The following is a 27,125-nucleotide window of genomic DNA, read 5'->3' on the forward strand; positions in this document are numbered from 1 at the left end:
TGCAGGCCTGGGATGCCCACTGCACAGCCTGCTGGGTCAGTGCACATGCAGGCCTGGGATGCCCACTGCACAGCCTGCTGGGTCAGTGCACATGTTGATAAGGAACAAGGAAGGACTGAAAACGTCCACTGTCTCAGAATAATTCATTATTGGTAGCTTGTAGCCTCCACATCCCACTTCAGGCTTCATGGATCAAAGTGCTGAATCACTGTTACTGACAGCCTACCATCCAGACCCTGAATCATGGGAGGAATGATGAGACTGCACCCTTAAGATTAATTGGTGACAGTGTTTGAGTGATGGCCAAGATGCATAAAGCATGGAGGATGGGCTAAAGGTGTGGCTTGCCGGGGTTGCAGTTACTTAGTGTGCATGAGGCCCTAACGTTAATCCCCAGCACCTCACATAAAACAAAACAGTCTTCTTAGCAAAATCTTTTATTTGGTTTCTACTTAAAATGTAATGTAAAAAAATTACAAGCTGGAATATTTGATAATACGGGAGCAAGGAGAAACCAAATCAAAGAGTGACATTTATTTAAAATAAATCAAAAGGCCCAATTAGAAAGATTTCACCGTTCTTTAATTAAATGCATCCATCACATCTCAGTTGCCAAAGATTTGGACTGAAGGGGTATGTGCTGAGTTCAGCTGCTTCAGCCGGAGCTCTTGCCTGCAAGGGGAGCACAAAGCAGTTTTTGAATGTCTCAATCTACTCTTTTATTATTAATAAACATTAACTTGCAGAATCCTTTTAGAAACACTGAGCAGTTACACAGATCGTACAGAGTTCTCAGACACTCTGAGCCCTGTTTCCCTGTCGGTTAGCATCAGGTGTTACTGTGGGAGTTTTATCACAGCTGCTAGCCAGCATTGGGGCATTATTAACCAGAGAGGACTTGATTCAGGGTTCCCTCAGCTTTACCAAGCTCTTGCCTGAGACTGAAGCAGACTTCTCTTGTTGGTTTATTTGTATTTTAAATTATTTTGTGTGTATGACTATTTTCTCTGCATGCCTGTTTATGTACATTCGTCCCTAGTACCCATGGCTGACAGAAGAGAACATCAAATTCCCTGGAGTTACAGATAGTGTGAGTCATCAAGTGGATGCTGGGAATTGAACCTGTGACCTCTCACTAGCCCTATGGGTGGATTTGTTTTGTATGGAAACTGAGTTTCACAAAGCCCAGGCTGGCCTCCAACTCACTCTGTAGCTGAGACTGGCTTTGAACTCCTGATCCTCCAGCTTCTACCTTACCCCTTCCCAAGTACTGGGATTACAGGTGTGAGCCTATTTTATGAAGTGTTGGGAATCAAACTCAGGGCTTTGCGCATCCTTAGCAAGCACTCTACTAACTTCTCCTTCAATCCTGTGTTCAGTTTTATTGTCGGTGAACAGAGTAGACTATCTAAGTTGGTCACCAGAAGTCAGAATCATCAAAGACATTTTACTTCAAGCCAGTTCAAAGATTCAGTGAGCTAATTTCTCTGAGATTAAAAGCTAAAGTTCAGTTGTCCTGACCCATCAGTATGTATATGTGGTTGTAAAGTTTGTTCACACTGTCCAGTGGAAACTCCTAAAAAAACCTGTGTCTGTCTGTGAACATAAACCTCCTGGGAGGGGTGAGCATCTGCAGAGATGGATGATCTCGTCAGAGTTTCAGTGTTGTGGAGACTAGAATTTTGTAGGCTCAGAAGTTAGTAACTTTGTCTTGGGCTAGTGTTAAGCCTTCTGGGAATGGCCACTCCTTGCCTCACTCTGTGTCTGTGGTAATAAATAAAAGGAGCTCGTATAAGCTATTAACTTAGCAGAACTCTGGTTACCACCAATTCACAAGCTAAGAACTTCATCAGGTAACATCTTGGGCCTGTAAGACAGCTCCTCCATCTCGTTGGCCCACCTTTCTGGTGGTACCCACCAGTGCATTTTAAAGTTGACTATCATCATTTATGATTCTTTGTCCTGTAGAACTATTAAAACACTGTACAACTGCCTCGGTGTTGGAACATGGCATTGGGGGTGACTTAGATCTGTGTTTCTGGGCTATGGCTACTCATAATGGTTCCAGAGTAAACTATCTCTCATTTCTTTCAGGAGGAGAGCTGTGTTTTTTATGTGGACAGTGTATGTATTTAATAGTGTTCCCATGTCTTTACCTCTGGCCTTTATCCTTTCCACTGAACTGTAGACTTTTATTGCTTTTCTAAAGTATGATTCTACTCACTTAAAATCTCTGATTTCCCCATGCTCACCTAGCATTAGTATCCATCGATGGCACACCAAGGCACAAACTCACCTTTAAAAAAAATTATCTATTGTTTCATTATTTCCCTACATACACTGTATGTTCCAGTCAAATTGTCCTAAGCCCATAAAGATGGATGATTTTTCCTTTAAAAACTGGTTTTGCTCCATAGTTTCACTGAAGTTGATTCGAAGCTCCCTTCTATTTTTATTCATCTGAATAACAGGTGTCCACCCCGCTGTGAGTCCCTGAGGCTGGCCTGGAAACTAGAGCCACCCTTCCCTATTCCCTCCGTTCTGCTCTGCACAAGCCCAGGAGGGAGCCTCTAGGGAGGTCAGAATGCTTTTAACTTGACCTCACCCTCAGGGTTGCCCCTAGTGAGAGGATTCCTTTGCTTTATGGGGTGCTTTCTTCACACAGCCTTCCTGAGGGATTCTGGGAATTGATGCCCCTTTCCCTGAGGCCTTAGAGGAAGTTAACAGCTGAGCGGCTCTCCACCAGGTAATTGTGGCTGTGCCACCTGACTCCATCCACAGCTGTCGCCAACCCACTCTGCTTCCTCTCACAGTCACTTCTGGCCAACTAATGACAAACTTCTCTAGAACCTAAGTCCACTGCTCTCGAGAAACTGCCGTCCACTCCCCTACAGATCCGACCTTCCTATAGCACTATGTCTAAAGGATGCATAAACCGAGCTCTTTTTAGGGGTATCTTTTGAGCAGGAAGCTGTAAGGACCAGAAACTAGTTTATCTTTGTTCACAGCAGCACCTAGCTGATCTTTTTTTTTTTTATGCAATACTAGATACATAATACATTATTTGATAAACAAATGAACATCTTTCAAGAATTAGTCAATAGCATTTGTTCTCGCCAAGAAACTGGGTTTGGTTCCCAGTACCATGTAGAGAGGCTCACAACCAAAGAGTTCCTGGCACACATGTTGTAGACACGCGCACACACACAGGCAAGACATTCACATACATGAAATAAACTTTTTTTTTAAACAGGAGGGGTAGGGGCTTGGGAGATGGCTCAGGGTTACGAGTGCTTGCCGGGCTTCCAGAGAGCAGAGTTCTTCCCAGGACTCACATCAGGTGGCTCACAAGTGTCTGTAATGCCAGCTCCGAAAGATCTAATGCCCTATTCTGGACACTGTGGGTATCTGCATACATGTGTAACACACACACACACACACACACACACACACACACACACACTATAAATATTACAGAACATGTCATTCTTGCTTTTTAATATTAGATATTTTAAATTTCTCACCTCAAAATCATTGTCTTAGCGGAAAGTGTGTTTTTGCATTCTTTTTGTATTTGTTCATCTTTTCAGTTTTTTTTGTTTTGTTTTTTTGTTTTTTTTGTTTTTTTTTTTTTTGGTTTTTCAAGCCAGGGTTTCTCTGTATAGCTCTGGCTGTCCTGGAACTCACTTTGTAGACCAGGCTAGCCTCGAACTCAGAGATCCGCCTGCTTCTGCCTCCCAAGTGCTGGGATTAAAGGCATGCGCCACCACTGCCCGGCACCTTTTCAGCTTTTTAAAATGTTTCTCTGTGTGTGTGTGTGAGTGCGTGTGTGTGTGTGTAAGAAGTCTCTGTGTGTATGTCTGTGTGTATGTGTAAGAAGTCTCTGTGTGTGTAAGAAGTCTCTGTGTGTATGTGTGTGTAAGAAGTCTGTATGTGTCTGTGTGTGTGTAAGAAGTCTGTGTGTGTGTATGTGTGTGTAAGAAGTCTGTGTGTGTGTATGTGTGTGTAAGAAGTCTCTGTGTGTATGTGTGTGTAGGAAGTCTGTATGTGTCTGTGTGTGTGTAAGAAGTCTGTGTGTGTATGTGTGTGTAAGAAGTCTGTGTGTGTGTGTGTGTGTGTAAGAAGTCTGTGTGTGTGTATGTGTGTGTAAGAAGTCTCTGTGTGTATGTGTGTGTAAGAAGTCTGTATGTGTCTGTGTGTGTGTAAGAAGTCTGTGTGTGTGTATGTGTGTGTAAGAAGTCTCTGTGTGTATGTGTGTGTAGGAAGTCTCTGTGTATATACATACAGGAATGTTCACCTATACAGGTTAACACTGAGATCTTTCCTCAGTCACTTCTCCATTTTTTTTTTAAGATTTATTTATTTTATGCATATGAGTACACCACCATTGCTCTCTTCAGACACACCAGAAGAGGGCGCCAGACCCCATTACAGATGGTTGTGAGCCACCATGTGGTTGCTGGGATTTGAACTCAGGACCTCTGGAAGAGCAGCCAGTGCTCTTAACTGCTAAGCCATCTCTCCAGCCCTCTTTTTTTTTTTTTTTTTTTTTTAATGACAGGCTCTTACTAACCTGAAGCTTGTTCTTTTGTCTACCCTTGCTTGTCAGTGGGCCCCAGAGATTCAATTATTTCAGCCCTGTATGTTGGGGTTATAAGCTGCTCTACCCAGCTTTTACACATATACACACATTCACACACACTCAAACTCATACCCACATACACACATGTATGCACATGGGCACAAACAAGTCACACATACTCTCAAATACTCATAAACTCACACTCACACACCTGCATACTCTCACACATGCAGGCAGGCAGGCACACACACACACATTGGTTCTGGGAATCCAAACTCAGGTCCTTCTGCTTAAATAGCAAGTAATTTACACAGTGAACCATTCCCCAACCCCTTGTTTAAGCTTTGAAACAGAACTTCTTATGTAGCCCTGAATAGACTGGAACTTATTTTGTAGACAACGCTGGGTTTGAGGGCAACCCTTCTTCTGTTTCCCAGGTTTAGAGGTTACAGGATGCAGCACCAAGCCCAGCTTCAACTTCTTTATCTTCTGTACTCTGTAGCTTATTTAAGTGCTAAGTGGCTTCATTAATAGACCAAAATAATTTTGTAAGTTTATAAAAATTCACCATTATTTAATAAATGTGGCTCAAACAAAGAAAAAAATCACAACCAATTATATTACATTATTATACTGAGATGGCACAGGAGACTTTAGAAACTGCCACTTCGGGACTGTTATTCCAAACAATGAATAACTTCCCCAGCCCCCATACTAACTTACCATCCAGCTCATTAGAAAGCGTTCATGGCTCTCCTCCTGTTAATGTCTCTCTTGATTTGACACACAGAGCAAACAGGACAGAAGAGGGTGACCATGTAGTCATCACAAATAGATCCCTGTGGAAGACACAGAAGACACAGGAATGACAGCCAGCACTGCTTGTGGATTTTGGGGCATTTTAAAGAGAGCCAAAACACCAATTCTTTGGATTCTGTTTACTTTATTACTTTTTATGGTTTATTTCTTTGTGTGTGTGTGTGTGTGTGCGTGTGTGTGTGTGTGTGTGTGTGTGTGTGTGTGTGCATTCACGTGCACTGAGATGGGGTTGGGGGACAGCAGGAGTCATTTCTCCCCCTCCACCCTGTGGGTCCTGGGGATTGAACTTGGGTCTTATACTTTGGCCAGAAGCACTTTTCTACCTGTTGAGCCATCTCATTTGCCCTGGATTCAGTTTAGATACCTTCAGGAAAATGTTAGCGGATTTTCCCACATAACACTTGCTTCTTCGTTCAGTACTTTATACTTTTGAGAATATAAGAGTCAATCAAACCACCAAGTCCGAGAGTACAAGAACTTAGAACGTCAGATCTCCCAGCCAGGACATGATTTGGCTCAAAGCAATTACATCACAATGAAAAGCGCTGGGCATGTGCTGCGGCAAATGGTTTGGGAAGAAATTTAGGGAAGTGGCAAAGAACTTGGGGTCAAAGTACTCCTAAGAACCAATTTAAAAAGTAAAAGTTTGGCAGGAAATGTAACCACACTCACTGTAAGATATTGACTGTGGGGCTGGAGAAATGGCTCAGTGGTTAAGAGCACTGACTGTTCTTCCAGAGGTTTTGAGTTCAATTCCCAGCAACTACATGGTGACTCACAACCATCTGTAATGGGATCTGATGGCCTCTCCTGGTGTGTCTGAAGACAGCTACAGTGTACTTATATATAATGATAAATAAATCTTTAAAAAAGATACTTATTACATTTCTCAAGTGAAAAAATAATTTCAATGAAATTAAAATAGGTTCCTAGAAAATGCTGCATGTTTGTTTGTTTCCTGTGATGGTCAAGTTTATGTCTTACCTTGTCTAGGCCATAGATGAATGATGTTTGGCTCAACATCATTCTGGATGTTTATTGAAGATATATTTGAAATAAAATTAAAGCTTAAGTCTGTTGACTTGGAATACAACAGATCACTTCACATAGATGGACCTCTCTTCCAACCAGTGAAGACCTTTTTAGTGGGACCTGAGGCTCAGTGAGACTGGCTAGGGAGCCACAGAGATCCACCTGTCCCTTCCTCCACAGTGCTGGGATTGAACTCAGGTCCTTAGGCTTGCAGAGCAAGTGATTCACCAACTGAGCTCTTTTCAGCTTTATCCTTGGCCTGTTCCTCCTAACTCCCCTTCCTTTTGACAGGGTTAGGCTGGTGTCAAATTCTCAATTTTCCTACCTCAACTTCCTAAGTCCTAAAATTTCAGGTGTGTGTGTTTTCACCCTCAACTAGCTGAAGGCCTTGATAGGAAAAAAAATGGATTTCCCTTGAAGAGAAAAAAAAACCTGCTTGTAAACTGCCTGTGGACTTGAATGTCAATTCATCCACGAATATCTATCAAGCCTGACAGCATACTCTCCAAGTTTATGACTTATGGGCTTCCATCATGGCTTTAAAATCACAAATGGGTCTCTCTCTCTGATTTTCTTTCTCTATTAATTAATTACATGTAAATTTGTACTCTACCTGCATGTACACATGTATGCCAGAAGAGGGCATCAGATCCCATTATAGATGGTTGTGAGTCACCATGTGGTTTCTTGGAATTGAACTCAGGACCTCTGGAAGAGCAGCCTTAACCCTTAATTGCTAAGCCATCTCTCCAGTCCCAGACTATCTTTTTTCTTTATCTCTGTCTCTCTTTCTACTGTAACACACAGAGGGAAGCAAATGTGTCCATATATATATGGATATGTACATATACATATATATATGAATGTGTGTATATAGAAATATGTATACATATATACATACACACTCATCTACGCACCCCATTGACTGTTTCCCCCTGTAACTCTGATTAAAAGGCTACCCCATTTCACAGAGTGTTATAAAGGTAAGTGCATGCACAGATAGTTTGGACTGGATACGCCCCTCTCTGCTACTAGGGCACGTCTCTGGGTCAAAGACTCTGGCTCTTAAATATTTTGAAGTCTTCCTTGGTAAAACATGGCAGACCCACCCCCACCCCCACCCCCGCCTCCCACAGGACACAAGCATTGGTGGAGAGTTTAGTTACCTAATGCATACATACACATTGCAAATACGAATTACTTGCTTAACAGAATGTTGAGGGACAGAAGGGAAGGATCTATTATTGCTGCATTGGCTGAATTGAAGGTTGTAGCTGCTTACAAAACTCTGGTCAATCAAATTCAGAGCTTGGATACCGTCAAATGACAGCCACTCTGACAACAGCTACGGTAAATACAGTTGCCAGCTAGAATGATACCAAAGGCAAGAGAACTCACAGGAATGCCGTATCGGGTTCGGTAGAGAGTCCTCATGGCCACAGTTGTTCCACACAAACAACACTCATTCATGTCAGCCGCCACTTGACATCCAAGACAAGTGAAGCAAAAGGTCCCGCAGAGGCCTGGAAACATGAAATCGGGTACACGTTACTTTAGTCTGCTCCCATTGGCTACACCAAGGCGAGGCCTTTCTCCTCCCTGCTGCTGCGAGTCGGGCTTCGTTGTTTGGATGGGGCTTCATTATGACCCTGCCCCATCATTTCAAGAGGGCCCCGTACATGGAAAAGGGCTGGGTCTTTTCCTGTAGTACCACTCATCTATAAATTACTGAAACCTACCCATAAAACCCTTGGTACACAATGTCCCCAACTGCATTGTCCTAGGGATACAATAGGAAAGATTAGGAGAACCAGCCTAGTATGTCCGAGGTCACTTCACAGTGGCACCTGCAAGGCCCTAACTAGGATGTACTGCTTGAGCTGAATGGTAGATCATGGTTAGAAGTGTTTTTAACGGACTAAAGGAAACAAAACTTCTTTGAGATAATTTGTCTCATCCATTCGCTGTGGCCAAGATCCTGGGATAGAAGGGGGATGAAGCTAGGGGGTAGAATAGGTGTAGGTGTGTGTGTGTGTGTGTGTGTGTGTTGATTACAAACTAGGAATACTTATGAATGCCATCAAGGCCAGGAAGAACCACCAAGTATTTTGTAAGAGATTAATTTGGTCAGATCTGCATTAAGAAAATATGCCATAGGGGCTGGAGAGATGGCTCAGTGGTTAAGAGCACTGACTGCTCTTCCAGAGGTCTGGAGTTCAAATCCCAGCAACCACATGGTGGCTCACAACCATCTGTAATGGGATCTGATGCCCTCTTCTGGTGGGTCTGAAGACAGTGGCAGTGTGTTCATGCATTAAATAAATAAATAAATCTAAAGAAAGAAAGAGAGGAAGGAAGAAAGAAAGAAAAGTAAATGAAGAGAAGAAGGAGGGAAGAAAGGAGAGAAAGAAAGTAGGAAGGAAAGAAATTTGCCCCTTAAACAATGAAGGCTGCCTTAGAACTCACTCCATCTCCCCACACAAACTTTTTTTTTTTTTTTTTTTTTTTTTTTTTTTTTTGGTTTTTTGAGACAGGGTTTCTCTGTGCAGCCCTGGCTGTCCTGACCAGGCTGGCCTCAAACTCAGAAATCCACCTGCCTCTGCCTCCCAAATGCTGGGATTAAAGGTGTGTACCACCACTGCCTGGCTAAAAATTACATTTTATTTACTATGTATGCACACAGGAGAGGGTCAGAAGATAATTTTCAGAGGTTGGTCCTCTCCTTCTACCATGTGGATCCTGGGGAATAGAACTCAGGCTGAGAGGCTAGGCCACAGTCATTTTCCCCACTGAGCCATCTTGGCAGCCCTACAGTAAAACTCACATATCCAAGTAAGTGTACATTCACATAATCGAGTAGCAACTGGGGCTGAAGGAGTAAAAGTTAGTCTTTAGGGACTTTGATGTCACAATCACGTCAATCAGTCCCCATTACCTCGTGAAGCCGTAGAAAGCTGTGGACAAACTGGGACAAACTGGCCTGCAATTCTTTTTTTTTTTTTGGTTTTTTTGAGACAGGGTTTCTCTGTGTAGCCCTGGCTATGCTGGAACTCACTCTGTAGACCAGGCTGGCCTTGAACTCAGAAATCCACCTGCCTCTGCCTCCCAAGTGCTGGGATTAAAGGCGTGCACCACCACCACCCGGCTGGCCTGCAATTCTTTGCCTCTGCTTTCTATGCAGTCATTAGCTTCCTTTGGTTCCAAGCTCCATCCCACCTCGAGTTAAAGCTTGTGTACTTCCTGGCCATTCTGAGGATAGGCTTCAAAGCAACCTCTCCTTCCTGAATTGCTGAGGGCAATTGCGGGTCCCCTTCGCCACCTACCTCAATATCTTCCTAGTTCACTCAGAGAGATCTTGCTGCATTCAGGGCAACTGCAGAGATTAAGATCTTTCTCTGAGAGTGTGCTGAGAGTGTCCTGTGACAGACTATAAAACAAGATTTAATGTATGTGCAACAAAGAAGAGATTTAATCGCTGTTGCTCTTTCTTTTTTTAAAAAAAATCAGGTTTAGGGGACTGGAGAGACAGCTCAGTGGTTAAGAGCACTGGCTTCTCTAATCTTCTAGAAGACCTGGGTTCAACTCCCCGCACCCACATAGTAGCTCACACCATCTGTAACCCCCATTTCAGGGGATTCAACACCCTCATACAGACATGTATGCAGGCAAAACACCAATGCACATGAATTAAAAGTAAATATATTTTGAAAAAGTCAGGTTTAGGCAGATGGTGGTAACTTTTAATCCTCAGCAGCAGGTGATGTCTGAATCCCAGGCCAGCCCAATCTACAGAGAGAGTCTCAGGATAGCCAAGGCTAAAGCAAAGAAACCTTATTTCAAAAAACAAAGCAAACACACAACCCCTCAGGTTTAAATAAAAATGTTTCATAAATAATCTGTTTATAATTACTAGTCCAGGCACATTCAGTTTTAGAATCATTTAAGGCTTTCAATGCTACCTTAACTCAAGAATTTATTTTTGGGGGTAACTTAATTATTATTATTATTTTTTTTGGTGGTGGTGGCTGGAGAAGAATCAGGTATAATGAGTAGACTGTCTTTGCCGGTTACTGTAATATTCTCGGATTCTCAGGAGACTGTAATGAGTTAGTAACTTAGCAACTTTCCACATAGTAAGGGAAGAATGGGGGATTTTATCAATTATAGGGACACCTTCCCATACTTACAGACTCCGCAGTCACTGAAGCAATCACACAGGCTGGTCTGCCAGTTGGAATTTTGGGGAGCACGAACAAATCCAGGTTGAGTCACGATGACTGTTGGTGCCTGAGCCATCTTCAATGCAAGATCTCAAAAAATCCAGGTCTGAAAAAGAAAATGTTGGCGTTTCAGCCTGAAGCTGCTCTTGGAAGGCACCGTGTCCTGCCCTTTAGCTAACCCTACCTGCTGTGCTCCACTGGCTAGAGACAGGAGCTGTTTGGAGAAATCAACTTGTTGATCTCTAAAGAGCATTTCAGTCTCCACCTCCAAAGGGAGAGAGGTCTCAGGGGAAAGGAATTCACTGAACTAGTAAGGGGAACAGGTGTCTCTCATGGGCGATCGAGTGCTATTTTATACAGGTCCCTGCAGTCCAGAAGACAGGAAGCAAACCATTGGCCCGGGACAGGGTAGGTAGGGCTGGGGAATGGTGGAAAACAACCTCTTCTTAAATGGAACAGCCTAGCTTAGTGCAAGCCCACTCTCTTCCCTCTCTTGCTTGGCTGCCTCGGGTTTTCACACAACTCTCCTGAATCCAAGCTGCTCCATCATTTCACGTTTACCAGAACCTGGACCTTCTATCCGTGCAGCTCTGCTCATGACTGGAGGCAGGGGCTCACAAGTCCTTATAATCACCCCAACTGCTTTCCTAGGGTTGTGTTTTTGCTGTTGAGGATACTGACTTATTTTCCTGAGTCAGCATCTCATCATGTAGCCCAGGCTAGCTTCAAGCAAGCTCTTGATTCCCCCCTCCTTCATGCCTTGCACAGGCTGGCATTACAGGTGTGTGTCACAATTCCCAGCTGAGCAAAGCCTTTATGAAGTGTATTTGTTAGGATATTCCTAATTTCTCTTCATTACGGGAGGGCCGAGGTTCAGGGGTGTGAGGTAGATTTGGAATGACATTACCTCTCCTCAGTCCCTTGACACAGGGCCTGACCAGCAAGCCCCAGCCATCCCTCCTGTCTCTGCCCTATAGAGCTGGGAGACTTGTGTGCAGGCACTCCTGGCTTTTTATTAGGGTGCTGGGGGACCCTAATAAACTCAATACCCAAACTTGAGCATCAGACACACTCACCTGCATAGCCACCCCACCCCACACCTCAGCCTCCTTCCTCTTCCAGTGTCTTTAGCAGGAAGTCGAGTGTTAGACTCACAGTAGGTGCTTTAACTTCGTTGCTGAATTAAGCACTAAGGGTGCTGGGTCGTTTAGAGACTTGGTACATATTTTTAAAGGCACAAAAGGGCTGGGAGTGGTGGCGAACATCTTTAGTTCCAGCCCGTGGGAGGCAGATGGATCTCTGTAAGTTCAAGGCTAGCCTGGTCTGCACAGTGAGTTCCATGAAGCCCTAGGATCACCTCCTAAATAGAATGCTTTTAAAGATGGACGATTTGGCTCTGTCTTTTCATATCAACTAGGCATTTTCTTCAGTCACCTTAGCTTTGTTCTCTCTAGATCTCATCACTTGCAACATCTGCTAGGTTGATAGTTTTCTTGAATGAGAAAAAGAGAGCAGTATATGACACCAAGAACAACTTTAAATGAAAGGTATGCTCAGATGTTTCTCCATGTGACCATGAGTGCTCAAAGATTCTTGAAACTTGACTAAATCTGCATGCACTTCAATATTGTTAATTATTAATCAATCCAGCCCCCAGAATCCAGCGCACAAACAATGTTTGGCTATTACAGAGGAAAATAAAATTGGTTTCGTTCTAAAAAGAGCCAAACTGGGCTCACCTTTAATACAAGCACTTGGGAGAGCAGAGGCAGACATGGCTAAGTCCCAGGCCAGCCAAGACCATATTAATGAGATGCTATCTATAGGAAAGGGGTGGGGGGGCATAGTAGGGTGGTGAGACAAAGAGGAAGGGCTTACAAAGTTCTTAAGGTTTGTATCTGTTGACCATCATCATTATATTAAGTAAATATCTCTACTGGTTCTCTTCCTACTACTGAGTGTAGTATGCAAATACTGCAGAGTTTTAAAAGAGTTAGTAAATAAAGCAAGTATAAGGAGAAAGGGTGCGAGACTTGACATTGAGAATGTTTGTTCTGTTTGTTTTTGTTTTTTGTTTTTTGTTTTTTGTTTTGAGATAGGGTTTCTCTGTATAGACCTGGCTGTCCTGGAACTCACTCTGTAGACCAGGCTGGCCTTGAACTCAGAAATCTGCCTGCCTCTGCCTCCCAAGTGCTAGGATTAAAGGCGGACATTGAAAATGTTTAAAACAACAAACAAACAAAACCATCCAGGCTGAAGAGATGGCTTAGTGATTAAGAGCACTGATGACTCTTCCATAGGTCCTGAGTTCAAATGTCAGCAACCGCATAGTGGCTGACAACTGGTGCCCTCTTCTGGCCTGCAGGAGTACATGCAAATAGAGCACTCAGACATAAATAAGTTTTATAGAACAAACAAACCAAAAAAGAAAAAGAAAAGAAAACAAAACAAAAAAGCAAGTTCCAAGGTTAGGGAAATGTTGAAAAGACAGGGTCAATTAGTTTACAAAAGAAATGAAAAAAAAAAAAAAAGAAACCTTAAATATATAAAAGACGCTCAGCCTTTCCCATCACTAAGGAAGAAGAGCTACCTGCTGGGCAACACTGAGAGCTCAGGTGTTGGTAGTGAGCCATTGGCAGCACCAGCAAGGTGTCAAGGCTGATCCTTAGCATTAAACCTTGGTCAGAGCTCTCAGGCGAGAGCAGCTGCACAGACTTGCTAGGGGTGAGTGCCTCTGGTGAGAGGAGCTTTCATATTTCTCAAGCATTCTTCGGAGTAATATGGTTGTGACAGCGTTAACTTGGAAAGTGCAAATGGGGAGGTCCCTGTGAGGATTCTGAACACACTGGAGGACTCAAAGATGAGCAAAACTTCAAACCAGGCAGCACATGCCTATAGTCCCTGGCACTTGAGGAGCCAAAGCAGGAAGATTACTAAGGCCCAGTTCTGGATCAGCCTGAGCAATGTAGTAAGGTTTTGTTTTAAAAAAAAAAACTAAAACAAACGAAAAATATCTGGGTAGGTGCCAGGACTCAGGGAACCACCAGGCAAGCAAGTTTACGAGCACACATAGATATACAGGTAGATAAGGTAGAAGTATGTGAAGATAAATTCTGATTATGTCCAAAAGGAAGGTACACCTTGTACCCAAATCTTGATTACTAAATGCCATTGTTCAATAAAAAGAGCCTGCTGACTTCAGGACTGGGAGGAGAAGGTTTAAGATGAACCTGGAACATATGGCTTCAAAAATAGTTTTTTTTTTTGTTTTGTTTTGTTTTTTCCCCTCTCCCTGGCCCCGCTCACTCCTGCCGAGCTCACTCTGGCCATATTTATTTCATATATGTGGGCACACTGTCGCTGTCTTCAGATACAGCAGAAGACAACATCAGATGCCCATTACAGATGCTTATGAACCACCATGTGGTTGCTGGGAATTGAACTCAGGACCTCTGGAAGAGCAATCGATGCTCTTAACTGTTGAGCCATCTCTCCAGCCCAAGAGTAGAGTTTATTAAATGAGACACTGCTGAGTGGGGCTGGGGGACACTTCCGAGGAAGGTTGATAGCCAAATTTAGGACAATTTGAGCAAAAAAGTTAATGTTATTATTAGATTACAATGCATAGAATAAACTGTTTGGAATTCTCTCTATGTTACCTGTGTCTTGTTTATGTGATGCTGGTATAGATAAATAACAGAATTTTAAATGGGAGAGAAAGGATGACACTTTCTTTGTTCCAGTGAGTGTTGAAGGAATAACAGGAATGTAAGACTGGCATCTGACAGACACCATAGTGACTACGTAGGCAAGACCAATGGGTGGAGTCTCTGATATTATTGTGGGTAATTTTTGTTTTTACCTATGGTCCCTAGCTTATTATTCTCTCTCCAAAACAAACCATAGAGACTGTGAATTCACTTCCTCAAAGTCAAAGAAACTAACCTTTCCCATTTTTCTGTCTTGGAGTTGGCCATAAGGACAGTTTCCTATCTCCTCCTCAGCCAATCGCACGCAATGCTAAAGGTTATGGTCAAGTGGGCTTCATGCTTCCCCACCTGGTCTATGACGCATGGTGACCAGTCGGCGGCATGCCCACCACCTGGAGAACAGAGTTTGTAGAGGGCTGGGAATGCAGTTGGTAGAGTGCTTGCTTAGCATTCAAGAAGCACTGGGTTTCATGCCAGCACCGTAAAATAGACATGGTGGTGTACACTAGTAATTCCAACACTAGATAGAGACAGGAGGATCAGAAGTTCAGAGCCATCAGCTATGTAGTGAATTCGAGGATATCTTGGGCTATAGGAGACTGTTTTATAACAACAACAGCAAAAAGTCTACTTGGGTCTGGAATAGTAGGTGGTATACACACGATCCAGGCTGAGGCAGGGGGCTTGTGACTTTGAAGCCAGTCTGTGCTGTAGGGAGACTATGGAAACCCAAAGCAAACACAACTAAGTAAGTAGCATACAAAAGCCCAATGTCAACAAACTGGTAGTTAAATTAGTAGATTTATTCCTTGCTCACAGTGGGAAATCATGGCCAGTTGGTCAGGAAGAGAGTGGATGGAAAGACTCCTTAGAGAGTGTAGGCTGCAATGGAATGGTTTCCGAAGAGGAACCAGAAGGAGAGATGCTACCAGAAGGAGAAAGTCATCTCGCGGTGACATCCTCTTTGGCTAAGGAGGGCTCGAGGAAGCAGCGGCTTTACTGACCGGGAAAGTTAAATGAACCTCCTCCTCTTCCTTTCAGCTCATGTAAACAATTCAGTAACTATGGAGGTCCCAGGGCTGGCCTGTGTATCCGTGGGTCTGAACGAGCTTTGCTGTTAACAACAGCTCCAACTGAAGCCACCCAGCAGGTTCAAGCTGGTGCAAGGCTACATTTTACTATCTTGCCCTGGAGTATCTTTTGCCTTTGGAGTATCTTTCTCTAAAGCGTGCTCTCTCTCTCTGTCTGTCTCTCTCTGTCTCTGTCTCTGTCTCTCTCTGTCGCTCTCTATCTGTTTCTTTGTGTGAATTAGTCTAATTAGGGTTACTCACAGGAGTCTGGGTAACTAGACAGTGACCACACCAGAGAAGAAAAATGTCTCTCTGTGTGTCTCCCAGCAACCTGAACAATGCCTCATGTAACCTAATGATTAACTGCAAAGTTAGCTATTCCAGGAAAGGGCTAACACCCACCACGTCATAAGGCACAATAGCTAAACTTCCTTTGGCTTTTTTGGAACCCAGAAGATCTGATGACCTATGAATAACAGCAGATGGTTGGCCAGAAAAGCAGTCCATCTGAAATTGATAACTGTCATGGGTAGCGGCGCCAGATATGTCGCCCCAGCAATTTCTCCATAAGCCTTGCCACTGTAGTTTCTAAGCAATATAGCTTTTTAAAATCTTTTCTCTTTTTGAAGGAGGCTCTCATATAGCGTAAACTCCCCACAAACTGTTTGTGGCCAAGGATAATCTTGAACTTTGGGTCCTCTTGCCCCAATGTTGGAACTTGAATCCAGGGACTCCTGCATTGATAGGAGCATCACCATATCCACCCCCACCCCCCTAAAGACTGAAGTCTTCCAACTTTTCCAAGTGTCTCACAGGAAGCCACAGCTGCTCACTAAATTTATTTAATCAGTTTCGGGAAAAGAAAGCAAAAACATTGCAATCATTCATTTTCGTTGCTGACCCTTTTCACAATTAACAAGAGCCAGCGTCTTTGAGAGCAGTGTGCTTGAATCTAGAGACTGTGTTTCAGCTGCTGGGGGCAGACCCTGAGCCCCAGCTCCCCCAGCCATGGGTGAGGTCAAGCTTCCTTCAGAACTAAGCATGGAGTCCCCCAGGGCTTCCTTCATCACAACTCCTGAGCTATAATGTCAGAAGTCGTGTTCCGAGAGAAGACCGCACTGCAGTGCCTCGGAAAGTGAAGCATTTTAGAAAACAGAAAAGCATGTGTATTCAAATATACTTTGCATGGCCTTTGCATAGTCAAAGGCCAGAAAGAATACAAGAGTGAGTAATACTGAGCAGTTACCTCAGGGTGAGCTGCTGATAATTTTTTTTCACGTTTTATCTTTCTGATTTATTATTTTTCCGATAGCGTTGAGGAAATGGTTAGGGCTAGGAGACAGATCTATGGTGGAGTACTTGTTTAGCATGTGAGAGGCCCTGGGCTGGAACCCCACTTTAGCAACAGCAACAACAAAAGAATTAGAGTTTTATTTCTTTTCTGATGAAATCTTGAGGAAACTGTGTTTTCCCTTTTAGGGGAAAAAAATCAAATAGGAGACTAGCATCTTTAAGGGGACTAAGCCAGCATCCATAGCTCTAGCTTTATTTCTGGGCTCTAGTCAGTGCCAGTACACCGATGGCATTTGATAAACCAGCCGAGTGAGTGACCGAAGGATCATCCCTCCTACCCTCTTCAAAGAAAAATTATAATCCTTCAACTCATTTCTACATTGAGATTTAAATATAAGAGTGGGCATCTGAAGGCTCCTGAGAGAAAAGTCATTGGCTCATGGTTATGTCCTTAGCCTTTCTTGGCAACCCTAACTCAGCATATCCCAGATAGCTGTGTATTTCTGTTGGGCTACGTAGACTTGACAACCACATGAGCCCTGAAGACAGTCATCTATCTGTATCTGTGACAAAGACTTGTACCCAGAATATTCCCCTGCTCATTGACAGATAATTGGTAAAAAAAAAAAAAAAAAAAAAGTCTTTTCTCTACTTGTGGTCTAAACAGTCATCAGTCATTCTAAGCTATATATGACTGGACAGACAAGGTGGCAGTGCCTGTGATCCTAGCACTTTGGAGGCAGAGGCAGGAGAAAAAAAATTATAATAATACCATAACGAAACTCATATCTTTTTCATTTGTTTAATCCAGGAGACACTTGAAGACATATATAATGTGCCCTACACATATGAAAACCATTTCCAGTCCCTTTGGTATTATAAGTTTTTTTTTCTATTTCTAATACAGGCAAAATCAAATTACAAATAAAATAATAAATCAAAAGGTTGCATGTTTCTTTCAGAATAGATGTCTTCCTCTCTCCCTTGCTCCCTCCCCGCGTGTCCCCTCTCTGGTACTGGGGGTTGAACCTAAGACTTGCTGTGTGTTAGGCAAGTGCTCTAACGCTGAACTCCACGCTCAGCTAACTTCCTCTTTTGAAGGTGGAAAACTGTGGGGTGGGCAACCGTGAGGACCACGGTGTTTCCGGAAGCAGCGAAGCCAAGCGCCGGTAGGTGGGAGTGGGAGATGGGGCCAGGGGGTGTTGAATACCAGGAGAAGCTCCTGGCCAGGAAGGACAGCATACAGCTGCAGGGGAGGGTGTTCCGGCCATCACTGTCTCGAAGTGCAGCCCTAGAGGGAACGAGCGCTCCAGGACTGCCACGTGCACCTCCAGCTCCTTCTGAAGGGGTCGTAGTCTGTCTAGGTGGGGTTTCTCATAGAATACCACCGCTGAAGAGGCAACAGGCATAGAGTAGTCCATGCTGAGCATGCGCGTGCCCACGGCCCTTGCCCTGCCCCTGATCCTCGGTATGCGGCCCACCAAAACCAACCAACAGAAGAACTAACCACAAAACACTAGGAGAAGTCTGCAAAAAACCTCACTCGGTGCACTCTTAAGGCAACCCCGTGATCCGGTCACAATCCCTCGTCTGTTGGAAGTTATAACAAAAAGATAAGATGCAATGCAAACTAGCCTAGCTAAACCCGTTTTGTTTTGTTTTGTTTTTTAATGCTTCCACCAAAAGTCTAACTTTAGTCATCTCAAATGAAAAGTCACCAGAAAGTGAAGGGGTTAAAAAAAAAAAAAGCAGCCCCAAACTGCCCTGCATCTGCCTAAAGCCTGCTGTGTTTCTAGGAATGTTTGTTCCGTGGTCCTCAGAGTTAATCCTATGTGAAGACTGGTACTGAACTTGGGGTCTGAGATTAAGGCTTGAATTGAAGGCTGGGATCTGAACAGGTAAGCACCCCGTGGCTTCAGCGGCATCCTGTAAGGTGGCCTGATGAGTTGCAGAACTCTGTGGGATCCTTTTCTGAGAGACAGGTCCCTCTGACCCGAGGCGTTTTTCCTTCTCCGGAGCAGCTTGAGATTCCTGGGAAATTCCCATTGCTTTAGGGTCTGTTGTTATATCAGTCTAACAGTAAGACTACGAAGAGACATCAGTGTCTCTTTAGAATGTCTTTATTTTGCCAGGCGCGTCTCAAAAGCATTTTGGAAAGCTTGCCAGCAAAGCAGATGCCTGGTCACTACTCTGGAAAGCTGTAATTAGCCTAGGGTCTGGGAAATTGTAACCATCAGTTTTCTGGGATGCAGCCCCTGTGTCTTGACAAAGGAAGGTGGCTGCTTTGGTGACACAGGCTGACATAGCCTCTGCCTGAGGCCCCCACAGGTCTGAAGAGCACGTGCAAACTCAGCTCAAGGTACTTATCTGCTGGTGACGCATGGCAGACCCCTTGATGATGGAGACTCCCACCCAGTGACTCGCAGACCTTGCAATCTCTGGCTCTTGGCTTTGTCTGTTACAAATAACTCCAAGTCCATTAGAAAACATGTACTGACCCAGCTGTGTGTGTGTAGAAGTCTTGCGATAGAGTTGTTATGGACCAAGGAGAAATCTGTAGTTTCCTGACGGTGGGGGCAACCCTACTCAGAGCTCTGCTGCGCGGGATGCATCTTTAAACGCACAATTAAGAAAGTAATAAAAACTGTGGTGGGGACCACTCAGGAAAAAAATGAAGGTGAGGAGACAGAAACAGGACTCTAAGTGGATGGGCTTAGAAAGGGAACATGGTAAATACCTTCCTTCTGAGCTTGCTTGGCAAGGACTGGCCCCTGCCAGGAAATCTTGTAGAATTTGGCTCACATGTTGAACATCTTAATTTTATCTATTAGTCTTAGACTCATTCTTGTGCCTATATTTCTGCCTCAGAACACACCACTCTTTAGAAGGAGAATACACTGGCTTAATAAAATTATGTTACATGACACTGGTTATATTAATAAATCTTGTTAATCTCAATAAAGCCAGGTTCTAAGCAACATATGTCTGAAGCCCTTCTAGTATACATTGATATTAAAGTTCAGTGCTCTCCAGTCTCATGTAAGAAGTGTTTCTTTGTGAGCATCAGCGTGTACCAGGATTAAACCCCCAGAGCAGTTAGATTTTTGCTTTCATAGTGAGAATTCCTAAGGATTCTCAAACTTTACAAACTAAGTCAACAAAAACCCTAAGGACTAAGCCTATGAAAATCTCCAGGTAGTTTAAACGAATACATTTTTTTTTAATGTACAAAGAAACTAGATCACTCCAGTGAGGGAAAGAGACACACACAGAAAGGGAGAGGGAGAGGGAGAGGGAGACGAAGAAGGAGAGGGAGAGGGAGAGGAAGAAGGAGAGGGAGAGGGAAGGAGAGAGAGAGAGGATCTAGTTAGGAAATCCAGCACATAAAATGCCCTCCCCACTGAAAGCGGTGTCCCAGAATGTCTCAGCTGCGATGCTTCAAAGCATGACGTTAGCTGAGGTTCACTAAAAATTATTAAATTTAAAGCAATTGGGAAAGAAAACAGTCATCTTTCAACATGATCTCAAACTATGTCAGGAATAAGAAAACTTTTAAAGGCGAGTTCTCCCTAGGTTAAAAGAAATTCTTAATAACAAATACTTACAGTTCAAAAGGTTTGGAAAGAACAGGTCCTGTGGTCTGTGGTTGAGTCTTACTACAAATGGAGAGACTTTGAGGAAGGGAGAGGAAGGAGATCAGCCGGGTGGAGGGTGGGGTAGGGGTGGTCTGTAGTACAAAGATCAAAGTCCTGTGCTCTGATTGGCTGTGGTAATCCAGGCAGAAGTGCTAAAAGCCATCTCTTACCAAATAGGGCTTTTCCTTCTTTACAATTGCGAGCTCTAATACTTTGGTGGATAGGAGAGGGTGTGGTTCCTGCCGGAGCTGATTAGTCTACCTGCCTGGCAAAGGTCACTGATTCTTTTTTTTTTTTTCCCCTGAGACAGGGTTTCACTGTGTAGCCTTGGCTGTCCTGGAACTCACTCTGTAGACCAGGCTGGCCTCGAACTCAGAAATCCGCCTGCCTCTGCCTCCCAAGTGCCCTGGCAAGCTCACTGATTTACACCTTATTTCCTCTTTTAATATAATAAATCAGAAGGCCCTAGGGGACCTGGAATTGCAGGCCTGCTCAGACTGTCCTTGTTTGTGTCTTGAAGCAGGAGTCTCTCTAGAGTCCTGGCTATCCTGGAGCTCAGTTTGTAGGATGGTCTCAAACTCTCAGAGACCATCTGCCTCTGCCTCCTGTGGCTGGGATTAAAGACACACACCACCATGCCAGCCTTCTGATCAGTCTTTTTCCTCTGTCTTTTCTTCTCCCCAACTCTTTTCCTCCCTGAGGTGTTAGGAACTGAACCCAGGTCCAGTCCAGGTGAGAGCCTATTATTGACCTACCTTCACCCCCTATATCGCTACAATGCTTTGGCTTCTGTAACAGACTGAACACTTACTATATGTTAGGTGTGATTTTTCTTATTTTATTTTTATCATCATCATCATCATCACCATCATCTTCTCCCACCCCATCATTTCCCTCTCTGTGGTGTGTGCTTGTACATGCATGTGAGCATCTGAGAGCCGCAGCAGGTATGTGGAGTTCAGAGCACAGGAGGACAGCTTTGGGAGTCTGTTCTCTCCTTCCATCTGTTGAAACCACTTTGTCTCTTGTTCCCACTGTGCTGCATAGCTATGAGCTTCCAAGCAATTCTCCCGCCTTTACCCCCCATCTCTTGTAGGAATTCTGGGATTACAGTTATAGGCCACCCTATCAGTATGTAAGTATGTATGTATGTGTATGTATGTATGTTTTTATATATGTATGTATTTTGTAGATTCCAGGGATCAAACTGAGATTGTCAGTAATTTTTTCTCTTGCCCTTTTAAAAAAATTAATTTTTATGTGTATGTGTGTTTTGCTTGTGCGTGTGCCTGTGCACCATGTACACGTGTGTCCGATGCCCACAGAGGCCAGAAGATGTTGAATCCCCTGGAACTAAAGTTATAGATGGCTATCAACCACCATGTGGGTACTGGAAATCACACTGGGCCCTCGGCAGAGCAGCTGCTAGTCCTCTTAACTGCTGGGCCATCTCTCCAGCTTAATGGTCTGGTTTTAGCTGCAAGGCCCTGGGCCTGTAGGCGTGGTTTTTAATGCTTTTTAAAATCTTTGCCTTATGATCCTGAAGGGTGGTACCCTTATTGGCTCTACTTGACTGATAGAGAAATGGAGGCACAGACTTACATGGTGGCAGCTAGACACTGGGCTGAAATGGGACCCCCCTGTCACACACTGGTGTACATCCTTACCACACAGTTTAGCACAGCCATGTCCTAGCAATCTTAGAGTGAGTGATGGGTACATTGGGAATGTTTTGTTTCTTTCTTTTCTTTTTTTAAAGATTTATTTATTTTATTTATAAGAGTACACTGAGCCGGGCAGTGGTGGCACATGTCTTTAACCCTAGCACTTGGAAAGCTGAGGCAGGCAGATATCTGAGTTTGAGGCCAGCCTGGTCTACAGAGTGAGTTCCAGGACAGCCAGGGCTATACAGAGAAACTCTGTCTCGAAAAACTAAATTAAATAAAATAAAGAAAAGAGTACACTGTAGCTGTCTTCAGACACACCAGAAGAGGGCATTGGATCTCATTACAGATGGTTGTAAGCCACCATGTGGTTGCTGGGAATTGAACTCAGGACCTCTGGAAGTGCTCTTAACTGCTGAGCCATCTCTCCAGCCCAGGGAACTTTCTATTTCTGAGCATTTTTATTAAGCAGTAAAATTTATAGGAGGCCTTTAAAAAACAAACAAACAAACAAACAAACAAACAAGAAAACTAGCCTCCTATACAACACGACTCCCCAGAAGGCCAGACCAGAATGCAGACATCCATGCTCAGTGCCACTTAACCAAAGTGAACTTGGAGGAGCCCTGTTTTCCCAACAGGGGAGACTCTAGTCAACCTGAAGAACAGCATTAGGAACATCCTCCCTCTAGTTTAGCTGTGAAGTGCAGTGTACCCCAACACTGGTGCTCCTGTGGTGTTGAAGGCTTGGTCTCCCATGCAAGAGTCAGAAGTTGGGCTGTGAGAGAGTGATTGGTTCCTGAATGACTTAATCAATGAGTTAATTCATTGGTGGGTTCATAATTTGATTATTGAGAGGTGGTGGAAACTAGGTGGTGAGATCATCTCCTTGGAAGGCCATTCAGCCCCAAGACATCACATTTGTTTTGCTTTTGGGTTATCAGAGGCCATCAGCTTCATCCGTCTGACTTCACCACCAAAATGCTCTGCGTCACCGCAGACCAGGACAACAGAGCTGGCTAACCATGGACTCAGACTTCAGAAACAACTGGGCAGTAAATCCTTCTCCTCTCTCTGGTTTCCTCAGGAAGTTGTCACTGTGAGAGCCAGCAAGTAAAGGAAACTGAAATGGTCGCTCCTTCCACTGGGCAAAAGCTCTTATTGTAGGTAAGAGAGAGTACAGGGTTGTAGAGCTGGATGTGAGTGGTTAAGAGCACTGGCTACTCTTCCAGAGGGCTCAGGTTCAATTCCCAGCATCCACATGGTGGCTCACACCTGCCTGTAACTCCACTTCCAGGGGATCCATCACCCTTACATAGACATATATGCAGGCAAAATGTCAATCATATAAAATTAGAGATGGGGGGAGGGAGATAGATAGAGAGAGAGAGAAAGAGAGAGAGAGAGAGAGAGAGAAAGAGAGAGAGAGAGAGAGAAAAAGAGAGAGAGAGAGAGAGAGAGAAGCCAGAGGCATGTGTAAGAGAAATAGACATGCCGTGGCCAGAGGAGGGAGCCTGTGAACTGAAGCAGCCTGGATGTTCAGAGTAGAGAAGGATCTGAGAAGAGCCAGGATGTTCCCTTGGGCTTTGAAATGCATAACAGGTCCCCAAGGAGCCTGGAGGCCAGCATGGGCTTTGAAATGTGACCTCAGGTACAAAGAGAAGTGGTTCTTTCGGGCAGGCAAAATCCCCCATTTCACAAGTTCCTGAGGAACGGTTTTTTTTTACTGGACATTGATGGGAAATTGGCTAATACACAGCACACTTGCATTCAACTCTACTGGGAAAGTGATTTTGAAATGTCTGATCTACTTGTTTAAAAGTTTTGTTATTTTATTATTTATTTATTTATTTGTTCATTTGTTTATTGTGCTTGAGTGTACGTGTCTCTGTATGTGTATGTCTGTGTGTGTCTGTGTGCATGTATGTGTGTGTGTGTGTCTATGTGCATGTGTGTGTTTGTGTGTATGTGTCTGTGTGCATGTGTGTGTTTGTGTGTGTGCCTGTGTGTTTGTGTGTGAGTCTGTGATGTGTGTGTGTGTGCCTGTGTGCATGTATGTGTCTGTGTGTGTGTGTGTGTGTCTTTGTGCAGGCAAGTCATGACGCTAAAGTGGGGATCAGAAGAAACTTACTAGAGTTTTCTACTTTATCACGTGTATTCCATGGATCAACCCATGTGGAAAAGCAATTTCTTAGGAACACATAGCAGAGAACATTTGATTTGGGTGAGAAAAATGTGATCTAAAGGGTCCGGAGTGAATATTTTACATACACAGGAAGTTGAGACTTAAAAGAGTGGAGCCTAATGATCTCCTGACCCTTGCTTACCGTCAACCATTGTTCACCTCTGCCTCAGTTTACCCTCTGCGTCAGTTTACACTCTGCCTCAGTTTACCCTCTGCGTCAGTTTACACTCTGCGTCAGTTTACACTCTCTGCCTCAGTTTACACTCTGCGTCAGTTTACCCTCTCTGCCTCAGTTTACACTCTCTGCCTCAGTTTACCCTCTGCCTCAGTTTACACTCTGCGTCAGTTTACACTCTCTGCCTCAGTTTACTCTCTGCCTCAGTTTACACTCTGCCTCAGTTTACCCTCTCTGCCTCAGTTTACCCTCTGCCTCAGTTTACCCTCTCTGCCTCAGTTTACTTTCTGCCTTAGAGCACACTTTCTTTTGTTTTAATTTTTTAAAATTTATTATATGTAAGTACACTGTAGCTGTCTTCAGACACCCCAGAAAAGGGTATCAGATCTCATTATGGATAGTTGTGAGCCACCATGTGATTGCTGGGATTTGAACTCAGGACCTTTGGAAGACTCAGGTTGTTAAAATTTAAGCATAAATGTTTACAAACAGGGAACTGCTGGATAACTTTAAACACATTGCTAAGAGGAAACCATTAGACATCTGAAGCTCATTCTTCAAGGAATATTTGCCGATAAGGTAGTTAACATACACACATCTATCTGTAATGTATTAAGCCCAGTTAAAGGGAAATATCCTCTTCTTTGGACGAAGCAGACACGCTTCGTATGTGTACCTTTGATAATGGTAGAGACTATGGCTATAATTTCAGAATTTTGAAAGGTGTGCTTTATCCTTTCATTTCCATTCGTGTGGAAAAGAACATTGCTTTGAAAAATTATCTGAAGTCCAACACAAATTCTATTTGAGCAACCTCAGGACCGTTCTGTACATGCTTCAGGAGTCCTGAGACACAGTGAAGGCTTCAGCTCAGGTTTTAGGAGTGATATTGCAGCTCATATGGTCTGGTCAGCCAGGGGATGTTGGTGGCGCTCACAGTGCAGGAGTGAAGGAGTGAAGTTGTCTTTTTACGAGTAATAGTGGTACACTCACCACCAACAAAAGTAATGAGAAAAAATTAATAGCCTGTCGGGTCTGATCAGTGTGACAAAAGACCTAAGTAAAATCATCACAAAGGGGCAGAGGCTCGGTCTGCCCACGGGTCAGGCCTTTAGGTCACTGGCCTTATGGCTTTAGGCAAGGCTGAAACATCATGGCTGGGAGGGTGTGCAGAGACAAACAGGTGGCTGGGTGCAGAAATAGGAGCAGGAAGGGTGGGGACCAATTGTACCTTTAAGGACACACTACCAGTAACATACTTCCTCCACCTAGTCCCTGCCTCTCAACACTCTCTTCAGCTCTGAGCCCACTGTGCATTATCCACCGATACACACTGCCACCAGTGGGGTCAAGCCTTCAACATGCAGCCATAACACCGCCCTGCCCTACCCACTCCATAACACTACCATTAGCTCACTGGCCTCAAGGCCACACTACATACAAGTTGTTCTGCTTAAATGTTATTATGTCTTTCTTTGCTTGTGTGTGTTTGTGTGTGTGTGTGTGTGTGTGTGTGTGTGTGTGTGTGTGTGGGTGTGTGTGGTGGGGGGATGACACACACACATCTGGAAGTCAGAGAACAATCCATGAGCTGGCTTTCCCTCTACCATGAGGTCTCAGGAATTGAACCCAGGCCGTCATGTTTGGCAGCAGATGCCTTTCGGCCCTTCTGCTTAAAATTTAACTAACGGCACATGATAGTCAAAACAAGAGTTCTGGAAATAATAAGTATGTGTCAGCAAATCTGTGGACCCACCCCAAGTCGGGCCCTGGCCTTAACACTGGCTTATATATTCTAGGGTCTCTGCCTGGACCACCTCTACTGTAATGCCTAAAATTACGGAGCCACCACCAGTAGCATTTTGACCATCCTCAAGCCATCGTCCATTGCATCTTTGATGAGAGTGAATGTGTTTGTGGAGGTTTTTGACCAGTAATATGAGAGTGAAAGTCAGAGAGAGATGGAGAGGGAGGGAGAGAGGGATGGGGAGAGACGGAGAAGGAAAGGGAGAGGAGGAAGAGGGAGAAGGAGGGGAGAGGGAGGGGGAGAGAGAGAGGGAGGGGGGAGAGGGAGAGAGAGAGAGAGAGAGAATACTTACATTCTTCAAAAAAGATGAACATTTACGTATAGAAAAATCTTGTATGGCTTAAATAACCAAGACTTACATGCTTAAAAGACTTTAGGGCTGGGATTGTGGTGGGCTAATGTCTACTGTGCAAATATGAAGACCCAAGTTCAGATCTCCAACGTTGACATAAAAAGTTTCTGTGGTGATGCATACCTGCGTCTCACTCAGTGCTGAGAGTCACAGCCAGGGGTTTCCCAGGGACTTGATGGCCAGTCAGTCCAACTAATCAATGAGTTCAAGATTCAGTAAGACACCCTGTGTCAGAAAATAAGGCAGAGAGTGCTGGGTAAGACATCTGACATTAACATCTGCCTTTCATATCCTACATAGGCACCCTCCCACATGTACACACACACATACACCACACCACACACATGTACACACACATACACCATACATACATAAATCCTTTTTTTTTTTTTTTTGGTTTTTCGAGACAAAAAGAGTTTCTCTCTATAGCCCTAGCTATCCTGGAACTCACTCTGTAGACCAGGCTGGCCTCGAACTCAGAAATCCGCCTGCCTCTGCCTCCCAAGTGCTGGGATTAAAGGCGTGTGCCACCACTGCCTGGCTTTCTGATGTGCTTTATTTCCTTTCCGTTTGAGATAGGT

General features: G+C 44.0%; 1 protein-coding gene and 1 long non-coding RNA gene across 2 annotated transcripts; one reads left to right on the plus strand and one right to left on the minus strand.

Annotated features, from left to right (window-relative positions):
• Nucleotides 1–421: 421 nt before the first annotated feature.
• Nucleotides 422–20,451, minus strand: Plac8 (placenta associated 8). The gene is made up of 5 exons (XM_031336970.1): nt 20,332–20,451; nt 10,621–10,759; nt 7,832–7,956; nt 5,306–5,421; nt 422–672 (listed from the first exon to the last, which is right to left on the minus strand). The coding sequence occupies exons 2-4, from the start codon at nt 10,727–10,729 to the stop codon at nt 5,317–5,319; spliced, it is 339 nt and encodes a 112-aa protein (XP_031192830.1). The 5' UTR covers nt 10,730–10,759; nt 20,332–20,451; the 3' UTR covers nt 422–672; nt 5,306–5,316.
• LOC116067949 lies at nt 17,745–23,080 on the plus strand. Its single transcript, XR_004109371.1, has 3 exons — nt 17,745–17,895; nt 18,523–18,624; nt 22,970–23,080. It is a non-coding gene; the product is annotated as an uncharacterized LOC116067949 (long non-coding RNA).
• Nucleotides 23,081–27,125: the final 4,045 nt, after the last annotated feature.

The sequence above is a fragment of the Mastomys coucha genome, unplaced genomic scaffold (genome assembly GCF_008632895.1).
Source record: "Mastomys coucha isolate ucsf_1 unplaced genomic scaffold, UCSF_Mcou_1 pScaffold22, whole genome shotgun sequence".
NCBI lineage: Eukaryota > Metazoa > Chordata > Mammalia > Rodentia > Muridae > Mastomys > Mastomys coucha.

Bases quoted from the DNA above. Each gene is read 5' to 3' on its own strand.
- Plac8 (XM_031336970.1), bottom strand. From the start codon at position 10,729: ATGGCTCAGGCACCAACAGTCATCGTGACTCAACCTGGATTTGTTCGT. The intron at 7,957-10,620 runs GTAAGTATGGGA...TCATGTTTCCAG, and splicing joins CTTCAGTGACTGCGGAGTCT to GCCTCTGCGGGACCTTTTGC. The intron at 5,422-7,831 runs GTGAGTTCTCTT...TGTCTTCCACAG, and splicing joins GAACCCGATACGGCATTCCT to GGATCTATTTGTGATGACTA.